Genomic DNA, 13450 nt, shown 5'->3' on the forward strand with positions numbered 1-13450 from the left:
GGCGGTATACGTGCAGCACTGCCAGTCCCACACGTACGAAGCCTGGGGACCGCACGAGCTCGACGAACCCTAGGCGGAGGCGCAGGTGGAGATCGATCAGGAGGAGAACAAGGCGGCGAGACACATGCGGCTACGTCCTCCATAGCGACTAACAATGTTACCTGGGCCTCATGCCCAGGAACGTTCAGTCCGGCCCACCCTGCCTCGCAGTTGGCATGCTGGGCCACATACCCAGACATGCCAGCACAGGCCCATAAAAATCATCATACCCTGCCTCTTTGGCAGATATATCTTGCAAAAAAAAAATCATCATGCAAATTTATGTATAAGGGAGTACTTCGGTACAAGCAGATTAGTTTTGGAATCCACGCCATACACAAATTAAATTCTATTTCTGCTATATAACTTACGAATTATCAACAAACTAAAAGGACTTTAACCTGCAGCATCCCATGTGCATCCACGCTGCAGCGCCTTCCTCTAAGCCTCTGCTGCTGCATGAGACGAAAAAGAGTTACTTAGAGGGTCGTACACACACCAGAAATCCTGAAAGCAAAAACATCTTTCCATCCAGCAATCCTATCAAGGGAACATGAGAAGCACAGCATCGGATGAAGTCGATTCATAGATACAATTTCTGAATTAATGTGAAGTTGTGAACACACAGCAGAACGTTACTGAAATGTTCAATTTCATAGAATCATATTAACCAAAAGGGAGGCGTCCGATCATGGTGCCGACCCAAAAGTTGGGAAAGGCGTCGGCGACCTCCGGGCTCCGGCCGGGAACGGCCGGGCTGTGGCTCGGCGATGCGGTGGCTCTGCCCTCGTGCGGGCAGTGTGGCGGCGGGGTTGCCGCTAGGTGATGCGGCTGCAGGGCGCTCACGCGGCGCTGCGCTCTGCGTGCCACGCTCGCGGCCGAGCTCCGCCTCCGGCGCCGCCCAGCCTCCCTTCTCCCACCCTCAGCCGCACCACCTGCTCGTCCGCTGTGCCCCTACAGCCACTGTTGCTATGTGCTGCACATGCGCTGCTGTCCGCCAATGCGCCGCTTCTCCCCGCCGTCGTCGCGGGCGCCTCCCTTAACACCTCTCGATGGCGAAGACAAATCTGATGAGGAGGGAGAGAAGGCTCATGCCAAAAGCCGGAGGTGCAGCGCTCGGTTGAGGGCGAGGGGATTCGATTGGATCTGCTTCCTTTTTTCGCGCGTGATTGTTGGGGCCGCGGCCGCGGATCGTACCGGGACGGCAGAGTTTTCGTCCGCACTCTTAAATTGCTAAACCCACTCTTGGCTGACGATTAGTGTAGTATGGACGGCTAGATATGGGTTGTTTGGTTTAGGAACTTTTTAGTCGCAGAGACTAGAAAAAGTCCCTAGGAACCAAACGGGAGGGACTTTTTCTACAGGGACTAGAAAAATACTCTACTAGAGAGTCTTTTTTGATTAGTCCCTGGGACTAGAAAAAGTCCTAAAACTTCTGAACCAAACACCCCCATAATCAAAAGATTCAGATTGTGAGGCTATAATTGTTTTTTTTGCGGATAATTGGTTAAGAGTGTTATGTGTAGATTAGGCTGAGTGCGTTTAGCGATGAATATGTTTGCTTATACTCCGTATTTAATAGTAGTAGAGATGCGTATGCATGATACTCTACTACTGTACGATACTCCCATTACGACCAGCCTTCTTTTTTTTAGACAAACCATCCATTATAATCTATGCCGTCTATCGTTAATCGGGCGGTCCATTTTCGTTTCTTCTCATTTTTTCATCTGAAGCCCAGATTCATTCTCCCACTGCAGTCGACCCCCACTCGTCCAGCTGACCACCCGACCGTCACCCACTCCGGCGATCCTCACCGCCGGCCCGATGCCTCCACCACCACCCCGGCACAGCGCCGGAGACCCCAACCCCACGCCCGCCACCTCACATTCCGGCATGGTCAAGCTCCTCGCCGACCTCCTCCACCACACCGCGCCGTCCGCCTGGCCGCCGGCGCTCGCGGCGCCGCTGCTGCGCAGCCGCCTAGCCCCGGCCCACGTCTCCTCGCTCCTCCTCCTGCCGGCCTCGCTCGCCCGCCCGGACCTCTCCCGCCGCTTCCTCCTCCTGCTGCCTCCCCACCTCGTCTCCCCGCTCTGCCTCTCCCTCCTCGCGCTCTCCTTCATCTCCGCCTCCGCCTCCGCCTCGCCGTCCCGCTCCCGCTTCCCCTCCCCGCACGCCGCCTCCCTCCTGCTCTCCCTCGCGTCCTCCTCCCCGTCCGCCTCCACCTCCTTCTCCTCCCTCTCCCACGCCTCCTCCCTCTCCCCCTTCCCGCCCGGCGCCACCGCCGCCGCCGCCTCGCTTCTCGCCTCCTCCTACCTCCGCCTCCGCTGCGCCCGCGACGCGGCCGCAGTCCTTCACCTGTCCCTGGCCGCCGGCATCGCTCCCAACCAGTACACGGCCTCCCACATATTGTTTTCCCTTGTCAAGATTCGTCAGTTCACCCTTGCCCGTGCCCTGTTTGATGAAATGCTTCAGTCTGGTGCTCGCCTGGACGAGCATGTTTACACGGCTGGGATTCGGGCTTACTGCGAGGCCAGAAATCTTGACGGCGCCAAGGGGCTTCTGGCAAGGATGCATCATGAGGGGGTCAAGGTCAGTGTGGTGCCGTACAATGTATTGATCTATGGATTGTGCAGGAATCATCGCATTCAGGAGGCAGTGGAGGTGAAGAACAGCATGGTGGCCAGAGGAATAAAAGCTGATGAAGTGACTTACCGTACGCTCGTGTATGGGTTTTGTCGGGCAGAGGAGCTGGAAATGGCATTGAGAATGACTTATGACATGGCCAGGCTGGGGTTTGTGCCATCAGAGGCCAATTGCTCATTTATGCTTGATGGACTACGAAAGAGGGGGCAGGTTCAGGAGGCTTTCAGCTTAGCTTGTCAGTTGGGTGAGTTGGGCATGGTGCCCAACATATTTGCATATAATGCATTGCTTGATAACCTGTGCAAGAGCGGTATGTTTTGTGAGGCAGATCGGCTTTTCAGTGAGATGGTAGACAGGGGTCTGGAGCCAAATGAGGTGACTTATCCTATATTGATACATTCACTTTCGAAAAGGGGGATGATGGAGGATGCACTTGACATGTTCGATAGGATGAGAGACAAGGGTGTCAGAGTGACAGTCTATCCGTACAATTCCTTGATTAATGGTTGCTGCAAACAGGATGATTTAGACAGGGCGATGGGGTTCCTGAGTGAGATGACTGACATTGGAGTGACACCAAATGCAGCTTCATATTCTCCACTGATTGCTGGTTTCTGTAGAAAAGGGGATCTGTCCAGTGCCATGGCAATCCACCAGGAGATGGCTGAGAAGGGTGTTGCATGGAACACTTATACGTTCACAGCACTTATCAATGGTTTGTGCAAGGATAAAAAGATGGATGAAGCTTCTCGGTTGTTTAATAAGATGATTGACAGCAACCTGGTACCAAATGAAGCAACTTATAATGTCATGATAGAAGGGTATTGCCTGGTAGGCAATATAAGAAAGGCATTCCAGCTATATGATCAAATGGTGGATAGGGGCCTCACACCTGACAATTACACGTATAGACCATTGATAAGTGGATTATGCTTGACCAGTGGAGCGTCGAAAGCAAAGGAATTTGTTGCTGACCTAGAAAACAACTGCCCGCTGAACAAATTTAGCCTAACCGCACTTATGCATGGATTGTGCAGAGAAGGAAGGTTGACCGAAGCGTACCATATCTGGAATGAGATGGTAATGCAGGGAGTCAATCTTGATCTTGTCAGCTTTACCATTATTGTGTATACAGCCTTGAAACAGCATGATACAGAAAAATCATGTGTGTTATTGAGGGAGATGACAGAAAAAAGTGTCAGGCTAGACAATGTGTTCCATACATGCATGATTGATGTGCACTCAAAAGAAGGAAATATGGTCCAAGCTTTAAACTGTTGGGATAACATGATTGCTGATGGCTGCTTTCCAAATACCATCACATACACAGTTTTAGTAAATAATCTCTGCAAGTCAGGGCATTTGAGCAGCGCAGAGGTCCTCTGTAAAGAAATGTTATCCAGTCAGTTCCTTCCTAACAATTATACTTATAATTGTTTTCTTGATTGTTTTACAACTGAAGGTAAACTGGAGAAAGCTAAAGATCTTTATTTCGCCATGCTTCGAGGCTCTCTTGCTAACATAGTGACAGTGAACACATTGATCAAGGGGTTCTGTAAGGTTGGGCAGATTCAAGAAGCAATTGACCTTATTAGTAAGTGTACTGAAAATGGTCTTTTTCCTGATTGCATTAGCTATTCTACAGTAATACATGAGCTCTGCAAGAAGGGTGATACAAATAAAGCGTTTGAGCTTTGGAATGAAATGCTGTACAAGGGATTGAAGCCTGATATTGTAGCATACAATATTTTGATAAGGTGGTGCAATGTTAATGGTGAACTTGAGAAGGGTTTGGGAATATACAATGATATGATTAAGAAAGGGGTGCAACCGAACTGGCGCACATACAGAGCTCTTTTCTTAGGAACTTCTCTGATGACCAGAAAGCGAGATACTATACTGCTGAACACCTGATGTTTAGGGTCACCGTTTCCAATGTTATCCTTTACCCGAGTAGTCTGACTCACATAGGAGTGCCCTGGCAGTTGCCGCGTGGACAATCTGGGGCTACCAGAATATGGAATTTCTTCTTTCAGGTGCACAATCTAACTTTTTTTTTGAAATCAAAACCTAACTGTAGGTCTTGTACTTCCTGTCATGTTTAGGTTTTCACCTGACAATGCTGTATCAGTTATTACAACTCAGTGGATTATACTGCCCTGGGCAACTGCTTTTGTATACTATCGGCTGTTGGTGTTGTTTTGTCCATGACAGTCTCTCTTTTGCATAGTATAAGGACTTCCAGTTACTCCAAAATAGACTAATTATGTGCTTCATTTCAATGATTCTTTTTTGCTGCCTTTAACTGTAACCGGAATGAATGAAATAAGGAAGATCAAGCTTAACGCGTACTATTTGCAGCTTCAGTTCTTAACATGTAAACAGAAACTATACACTCTGTCCCAAAATAAGGGTCTCAACTTCAGTACAACTTTAGTACAAGGTTGTACTAAAGTTGAGACACTTATTTTGGGATGTAGGGAGTACAATTTTGCACTGTCAAATTTGGGAAGAAAAGCAAGACAAAATTTGGGATACAGTTTTATTTTGATCGAATAACATGGTCATTTACACTTTATAACAGTGATAGGGCGATGCCTGAGGTTTTGAGCATATCAGCGAAATGGATGAATTAGTGATGGTTGGGGTGGTTGATGAATCTGAAGCATGCTTTGCGGTTGATGAATCTGGCCATGACATAGTATATGTAGCTCCAGCTCGTCAAAGTCTAAGCTCGGCAACCATAACCAGGGTTTTACAGTTGCAGTCATCTGCATGGTACAACTTATCTTTAACAGGAACATGGTGTCTGTAATCATGGTCTCTACACCACGACCAACCTAATTTCTGATGGTGTGGTCATCTGTACAAACGCCACTGTTCCTGGTTTCTGATGATGTGGTGATCCATTAGTTATGGAGCAACTGGGTAAGGTCTCTTGTTTTGCAAACTACTCACAATGCCTGTTCATAATTCATTTTTGTTGTTTCTCTATTATGGATTGTCGCCTTGTGATATATAGCATGATCTGATTGAGCGTATTCTATTTGTTGCATTGTTACCAGGAACTATGCTGGAAGCCTGATAAGACAATTCTGTTATTGTGGTATTTTTGCACTCATCCTTCTGAAATGGAAGAAGTCCAAGCAGATAATATAGGCATCTGTTGTTGAAGTTTCCTTCGTTTGCTCAGGCTGCACAGTTTGTTTGATGTACAATAGATCCATTACCTGTACAAACTGTGGCGGACCTCCATATATAGAAGCAAAGCCAGAAATGATCACGCATACGCTTCAACAGTTTAACCTGAGAAGCATGGATAATTTCATTGTTTTTTTCTTGGTGTCAGGCTATCAGCAGTATTGAGCAATCTGTTTTCTTTTTCTTGTTTGTGAGGCAAATGTTCCTGTTCATATGTTGTGAAAGAACTACTCACTTAATCTTGTCTCTAAGTCAAACCTGTTCAAGTTTGACCAAGTTTATAGGAAAAAAAAACACATCTACATTATTTATGCATGTGCCTAGTATTGATCCATTGATTCTCTGGATTGATAGGCCCTTTTTGTGGTGTACAGTATTTCAAGATGTTCATGTAGTCCTATGTCGTCTAGCACACTTTTCAGCAAACTGGTGAGATGCTCTTAAGAGCATGCAGAGTACAGAGAAGCGTGGTAAGAGAGAAGTGATGAGTAGGCCATCACGGAAGGTTGTCATTGAGTTCCTCATTGTCTATGGTTCTTTATGCACAACCCTACTTGATAGAAAGTTGTAAAACTATGCTGCACCTGTGTCCATAGAAACTGATGATGGTTTTTCTGAGTGCAGGATACATTAATTGGTGAATCTGAGTCTGTCGATGATCACAGGTCTGGTATGACAGTTGTGAAGCTGAATGGAAGATTGAACAAGTGTGGTCACGCTTGGACCTTGGAGATAGAGTCCTGGACTGCAAGGCTGCTCCCCACACTTCAGGTTAGTCTATAGAAAACAAGCCAGTAACCTATTTTTTCTAGATGGCAGCATTCCTGCATTCATTAAGAAGAAAAGAGTTGATCGGTTAATTAGGGAAAGCCGGGCGAAAACCAGATTGCCCAGTTAATTATGTAAAACCAGGTGAAAACCATCACAACCACTGAGTGGCACAAGACACCCCCCACACACCACTCCAAAGAGGGATGTGTTGTCAAACTTTCAACAGTGTTTCCTGAGGGCTTGATTTTGTGTGGATCATTCTTACTGCATTTGTTGGTATCATGGATCATGATGAAGCTAGAAAGAATGTGTGAGAGAAGGTTCAGGTTTTTTTTTTTTGAGTGAAAGGGTTTTTTCTACTAGGAGAAAGAAAGATTTCCTGTTGTTGGCCCAATTGGTCTGTGTGCTACCGTTGGCTCCTGAAACGTGCATCCATTTTTTCCGCGCAAAGAAAAAGAAAAAAAGAAACTTGCATCCATTTGTCCAGTTGATCTAACTACAGTATATGCCGGTCAATTTGGGAAGTACATTCATTTTTGCTGTTTTTAAATTGGTTCAGTCGAATTTTGTAGCCGTTGGATTCTCAGCCCGAATCTCAGCTTGTGTGTGCTGAGTTATCAGTACACGTTTTGTTTCTTGGTCCGTGTCTGCGGTGTTCGGGGTGGTTCGTTTTCTGGTTTCTTTTCTGGCAAACCTGACCTGGTTTGGAGGGTGGGGCCGATTGGTGACCTTTTTTTTAATTTTACTTTGTATCTACTCAGCCACATGTCAGTTCGTCCTGGCCTGAGTCCCGGGGTGGAGGGAGTAGGCATGGCGAGTGGGGCAGGCCATGGGGGCGGCAGCAGCAGTCCACACCGGCGAGACAGGTAAGGGTGTGCATTCCCCTTCCTCTCTCCCCACTCCCATGCTCAGTCTGCAGTGTGTCTCTCGTCCGTGTTGAGTCAGGGGTTATCATTCAGAGATAAGGGTTATGTGCTTGGTCTTTCATTCAGTCCGATATAAGTCTCTAATAAGTTTGTTCATTCTTCTGTTTGTGAGCTACAATCATTTTTTTTCTTCAGTTTGAGTAAGTTTGTTCATTCTTCAGTTTGCGAGCTACAATCATATTTTTTCCAGCCAGTCTTTCATTTTTTATTAATATTTCATCAGCCTTTGTCCCCTGTTTGCAAAATTGCACTACCGTTGTACTTATCTTCTAGCATTTTCTCGCAGCCGAGATTGAGTATGCATGTTCAATTCGTGAGTTAGTTTTCATTCTAGGAATTCTTCAGTTTACATTAATTCTTGTTTCCAAATTTAATTCTTTAAACACTGCCTTAATTCTTTGAACACTCTGTGATGCCCTTCTCCATCTCCTCAATGGCACACTTTTATTACAAATCTAGCGTAATAAATAAACATCAACAAAGATGATTTTGTGGTAGTGGTAGCTACTTTTTTTAGATCCATGTGCCATTCTTTCAGTCATTTGTTTAGTGGCTAGCTGATATGTGGTATGTTGTGAAAACTGCGCACCACATATATGCAAAATAGTTATAAAGTGAAGAGTACTACACAAAGAACCTCTAAATGTGTGCACAATGCTTTTCTTACATATATACCACACCAACCTTCACTCAAGGGAGAAAGGTTATGTCATGATATATACCAAATTACCAATACGTCTGCAACAGAATAGCTCCACTCTGCCATTTCAGCGAGTTGGTTGCACTAACTTACTGCATCAAAAAGGTGCTAGGCACATAACTAGATCAGAGGGGTAGTGTTGCTAGAACTAACTTACCGCATCAAATAGGTGGTAGTCTTATAAACAGATAAAAGGGAGGGCCTTGGTAGGACTAACTTCCTGCATCAAATAGGTGGTAGTAAAATAAATGGATCAAAGAGAGCGCGAGAGAAGAATGAGGAAGATGCAAGAATAGATGTGAATAGGAGACATCGGAAACATTTGCACGTTCTGGGTGACGTAGGACCAGAGTGACCAGGTTGATCTTGATCAGTGCGAGATGTAGAAGCTTCCTTTCTGTTGATTGGCCTTTTATTAGGGTTCATCTGGCCAGTTCTTTGGGTACCTTCACTTCAGCACGATTCACCTACGTGGTCAAATCATTTTGAGAGGCCAATCCAGTGCTGCCACTTGCCATCTGATAGGTATTGCTCTTAGTTGTCGGATGGTGTTCTGGATTACGCCCAAGTCAGCAGCAGCAACAACTCTGAAAAGACACCGACAGTCCGTCTGTCAGCAACCTTCATGCTCGATGGCTTGACTGGTGATTCGGTCTATCGCACTGCTGCTCCCCGCACATCCCGGCAGGTGATCCAATTGGTCGTGGCGCTGTGGACTTACAGAGCATCACTCACATAGGCGCAGGAGCTTCAGCTGTGCACGACATCGATTTGCCCGTTGTGCCGCCCACAAGCTTCTTGGTGTCTCCAGCATCCATGACGCATTCCAGGGCGCCTACACTGTTCGATGAAATGCTGCACCGCCATCGGTTGCCACCATCTGATCGTGCAATCATGGTGTGAGTGATGTGCAATCTGACACTTCTGAGCATCATGGTGTGTGCCATGCAATCTACCCATTTGATGAGGGGTGCTCCATCTGATCATTGCTACTCTCTCTACAAAATTATTCGAATTTCTAGTTTTATCTTAGGTCAGACTTGTTTGAATTTGAGCAAAAGCCTATAGAAAAAATATATCAATATCTAGAGCCTTGAGACACTTATTTTGAGACGGAGGGAGTATAATTGATGTTGTAGATATTAACAAGTTTTTTTTATGGACTCCTGAAATGTAGAGAATTTTGACATAGGACAAAATTGTGCATCATCATATTTGAAATACAAAATATCTGCTCTATCTACACGAGCATTGATCTGCCATAGGCCACCCATTTGGACTTCCTTTTTTTTTTTCTCAGATCATGGGAACCGAGCAGTGGAAGCTCCTTGTTGCTTCGAGGTTTTTCCCACCAACCCTTATGCATCGGCCGCTGTTTGATGGGAGAAGATGACTAGAGGGCAGGGAAAGGAGGGACAGGGAAGCGCTGAACAATGCGGCATAGGTTGATGTTGAGGACTATGAAGAGAAAGGGAGCAATGTGAAGAGGAGGGTGACGAGGTGAGAAAATGAGAAGCTCGATGTCATTGCTCTCAAGATGTGCTTGTCTAAGAATTTTCGAGCTATGTTTTAAGTTCGACATGCAATTCTACTATGACTGATATATGCAGGTATTCGGTTATTGTAAATTTTAGTTGTGTTTTACACATCTTTATTGTAGTAGTTCTGATTAACCTATATTATTAGCGCCCCATAATCTTTATCTACTACCTATCTGTTAGACTTGAATTTCATTTCTAAAATATCCCATTTCCAATATTTATATTTGGATGCCACAGGGAAATGGAAGTTATTCATAATATGGAATTCCATTGTTTAGAATCTGAATCTTCTGTTCACATTTTATTTTATTTTTGCCTAGAATCAACTAAATTTTGACCAATACTTTCCACATAGCAGAAGCCACTTTGAGCTCCTAACTTCAAGCTTTGAGCTCCTTTTCATTTCATTTATGTAAATACTATGGATCTTTGATACTCTGAACTTAATAATGTATGAATGTCTACACAGAGGCCAGGGTTAAACACACCTTTTTGACAAAAAACTTTGAGCTCATTGTCAGACCAAAACATATAGCCATGTCGTGTGCATTTTTTTGGCAAAACGTTGGTACTTCAAATTTTAAATCGTGTTCACACTATTAATTTCACATTGTTATTTAAAATTTAGTGAGTGTCCTTCTGGGTGCCGAGGAGAAACTTTGAGCTTATTGGCATATTAATTCATGCAAGTGGATCCTATATACCTGTGCAGATGGATTTTGTAAAAAAAAGTATTTAAATTTCAACCTTGCGTTCACCCTACAAAAAAATCATTGAATCATTTGAAATTTCTTGGGCGGTTCTCCACCTAGGTCTCACACACTTGTACAAATGCTCTCCGTAAAATTCAACCTCGCGTTGACACCATCAAACTTTTCACGAAATTACCAGGAACTTTCAAAGATGACTGCATGCATACAGGATCAACATTGTGCATTTTGGTGGGTCCATATGCGCATGTAGGTCCCGCGAGTGTGCTCCACCTACGAATTCCATTTGATTCTTCGGTGATAGTGAAGAATTGATTTGGTCACATGGGTTTTGACATATTCTGGCTTAAAGGAATTGGTTGGAGTTTGGCTCCTTAACAACACAGTTTAGTGCCAACTAAGGAAAAATAATAATCATGAATTGTATGCTGCAAAAAATTGCATGTGGAGAATAATTTAGAAGTCCAGAGTACTAGACCACCAACCTCTTAACCTCTACTTGTGTGCATAATGTTTTCTTATATATACCACAGAAACCTTCACTTACGTGAACAAGGATAACTTCTGATATATGTACCACTTCGTGTTCAATAGACTAGCTTGCCTTCTATATTTTAATGTGTTGGCAGCATCAACTAATTTATTTCATTAAATAGGTAAAGGGAGTGTTAGAGAAGAGTGGAAATCATATGAGAAAACCTAGGAATATGAGACATCAGGAGCAATGGCTGAACTAGCTGTCTTGGGACCAGACCAAGCTGAATGGAACCTCTGTGTCATCCGTGATCATATCGCTGATGCTAGATAGACCGATGGTTCTAGTTATCCTGTCCCTAACAAAGTCCGTTTCTTAGGATGCCTGCTGCACTTTGATGGGGTAAGCATTGAAGCAGACCTCTACTACAAAGGAGTACAAACTGTGGTGGTACCTATACAAACTATGGTGGTACCACCATATATAGAAGCAAAGCGAGAAACGATCGTCATATGCTACAATAGTTTAACCCTGAGAAGCATGGATGGTTTCATTGTTTTCTTGGTGCCAGGCTATCAACAGTATTGAACAATCTGTTCTTTTTTTCTTGTTTGGGAAGCCAATGTTCCCACCCTTAGTATATTATACGAAAGAAGTACTCACCTAATCTTGTCTTAAATTAAACCTGTTTAAGTTTATATGGAAAAAATATAGACATCTACAATATTTATGCATCTGCCTAGTATTAATCCATTGATTCTCTGGATTGATAGGCCCTTTTTGTGGTGTAAGGCATTTCAAGATGTTCATGCAGTCCTATGTCGTTTATCATACTTTGCAGCAAAAATGGTGAGATGCTCTTACGAGCATGTAAAGTGTTGAGAAGTGTGGCAGGAGACAAGTGACGAGCAGGCCATCATGGAAGGTCGTCATTATGTTCCTCGTTGTCATGCAAAAGCATGGTAAGTCTTTTATGCTTCTTCATGCACATCTTTACTTGATAGAAAGTTGTAAAACTATGCTGCACCTGTGTCCATAGAAACTGATGATGCTTTTTCTGAGTGCAGGATACATTAATTGGTGAATCTGAGTATGTCGATGATCACAGGTCTGGTATGACAGTTGTGAAGCTGAATGGAAGATTGTACAAGTGTGGTGTCATCGGTCACCCTTGGACCTTGGAGAGTCCTGGACTGTAAGGCTGCTCTCCTCATCTCAGGTTAGCCTGTAAAAAATAAGCCAGGAACCTATGTGTTGTCAAACTTTTCAGCAGTGTTTTCTGAGGGGTTGATTTTGTGTGGATCATTCTTACGCATCTGCTGGTATGATGGATCATGAGGAAGCAAGAATGTGCGAGAGAAAGTTCAGATTTTTTCTATTTTTCTTTTGAGAAACGGTTTTTTTCTACTAGGAGACAGAAAGATTTCGCTGCCATTGGCTCACTTGGTCTGTCTGCTACCGTTGGCTCCAGAAACTCACAACCAGTGTTTCCCCAGCACAAAAAAGAAACTTGCATCCATTTGCCTAATTGATCTGGGTACGTGTCTGCGGGTGATTCTTTTTCGTGTTTCTGTTTTTGCAAACCCGACCCAGTTTGGAGGGTGGGGGCGATTGTTGTCCTTTATTTTTATTTTTTTTACTTCGTATTCACTCAGCCGCGTGTCAGTGCGCTCAGCTCAGTACCAGGGGGAGGGAGTAGGCATGGCGAGTCGGGCAGGCCATGTGGGGTGGCAGCAGCGGCCCACACCGGCGAGACAGGTAACCGTCCGCACTCCCCTTCCCCTCGCCCCCCTCCCATGCTTAGAGCATCTCCAGCCGTTGGCCCCCCAGGAGACGCTAAAAATCGCCGCTTGGGGGCGTACCGGCGCTAAACCGCGTGTTGGGGGCGTGATGCTCCCAGTCGCCGCCCCCACGTCGCATTTTGGTTGTTTTGAAAAACAAAATCCGGCCCCACATGCGCACAAACAAGGCGCAAATTTAACCAAACTTCGGCTAGTTCATCAAATATTTTACAAAAGAAGAAAAAAAAGACACTACTAGACCCGCCATCGCCCTCGCCGCCCGCCGCCCTGAAGCTCTACATGCCGAGGAGCCTGTAGAACTGCGTGTAGTCGCCGCCGTCGTCGTCGTCGCCTCCTCCGCGGCGGGAGAAGGTGGGGGGAGCGGGGTACTCCAGCCTCGGCATGTTGCGACCCTCGATGTACTCGAGGACGACGTCCAGCGTGCGGCCGGGCACGCCCCACCATCGGCGGCGCCCGTCGGCGTTGTGCTTCCCGGAGGGAACGATGCCGTTGGTGGCCTCGAGCTGCTCGGCGTGGCGACGACGGAAGTACGGCACCCACAGCGTGCTGTCGGGGGTGTACCTCGGCCCTTCTCTCGCCGCCTGCGGCAGAGAGGAACGGATACGGGCGATCTCCGCATGCCTGGCCGCCCCGGTGGGC

At 45.6% G+C, this 13450-nt stretch overlaps 1 protein-coding gene across 2 annotated transcripts; it reads left to right on the forward strand.

Moving 5' to 3' along the window:
- Positions 1–1734: 1734 nt before the first annotated feature.
- LOC109762470 (uncharacterized) lies at positions 1735–10110 on the forward strand. Of its 2 annotated transcripts, XM_020321330.4 has the most exons (6): positions 1735–4721; positions 5270–5613; positions 5751–6391; positions 6511–6657; positions 7419–7523; positions 9584–10089. In XM_020321330.4, the coding sequence occupies exon 1, from the start codon at positions 1867–1869 to the stop codon at positions 4597–4599; it is 2733 nt and encodes a 910-aa protein (XP_020176919.1). In that variant the 5' UTR covers positions 1735–1866; the 3' UTR covers positions 4600–4721; positions 5270–5613; positions 5751–6391; positions 6511–6657; positions 7419–7523; positions 9584–10089. The 2 variants fall into 2 exon arrangements, with proteins under 2 accessions (XP_020176919.1, XP_020176918.1); XM_020321329.4 differs by having other exon boundaries at positions 5751–6657; positions 9584–10110.
- Positions 10111–13450: the final 3340 nt, after the last annotated feature.

Source organism: Aegilops tauschii, chromosome 3 (assembly GCF_002575655.3).
Source record: "Aegilops tauschii subsp. strangulata cultivar AL8/78 chromosome 3, Aet v6.0, whole genome shotgun sequence".
Classification (NCBI taxonomy): Eukaryota; Viridiplantae; Streptophyta; class Magnoliopsida; order Poales; family Poaceae; genus Aegilops; species Aegilops tauschii.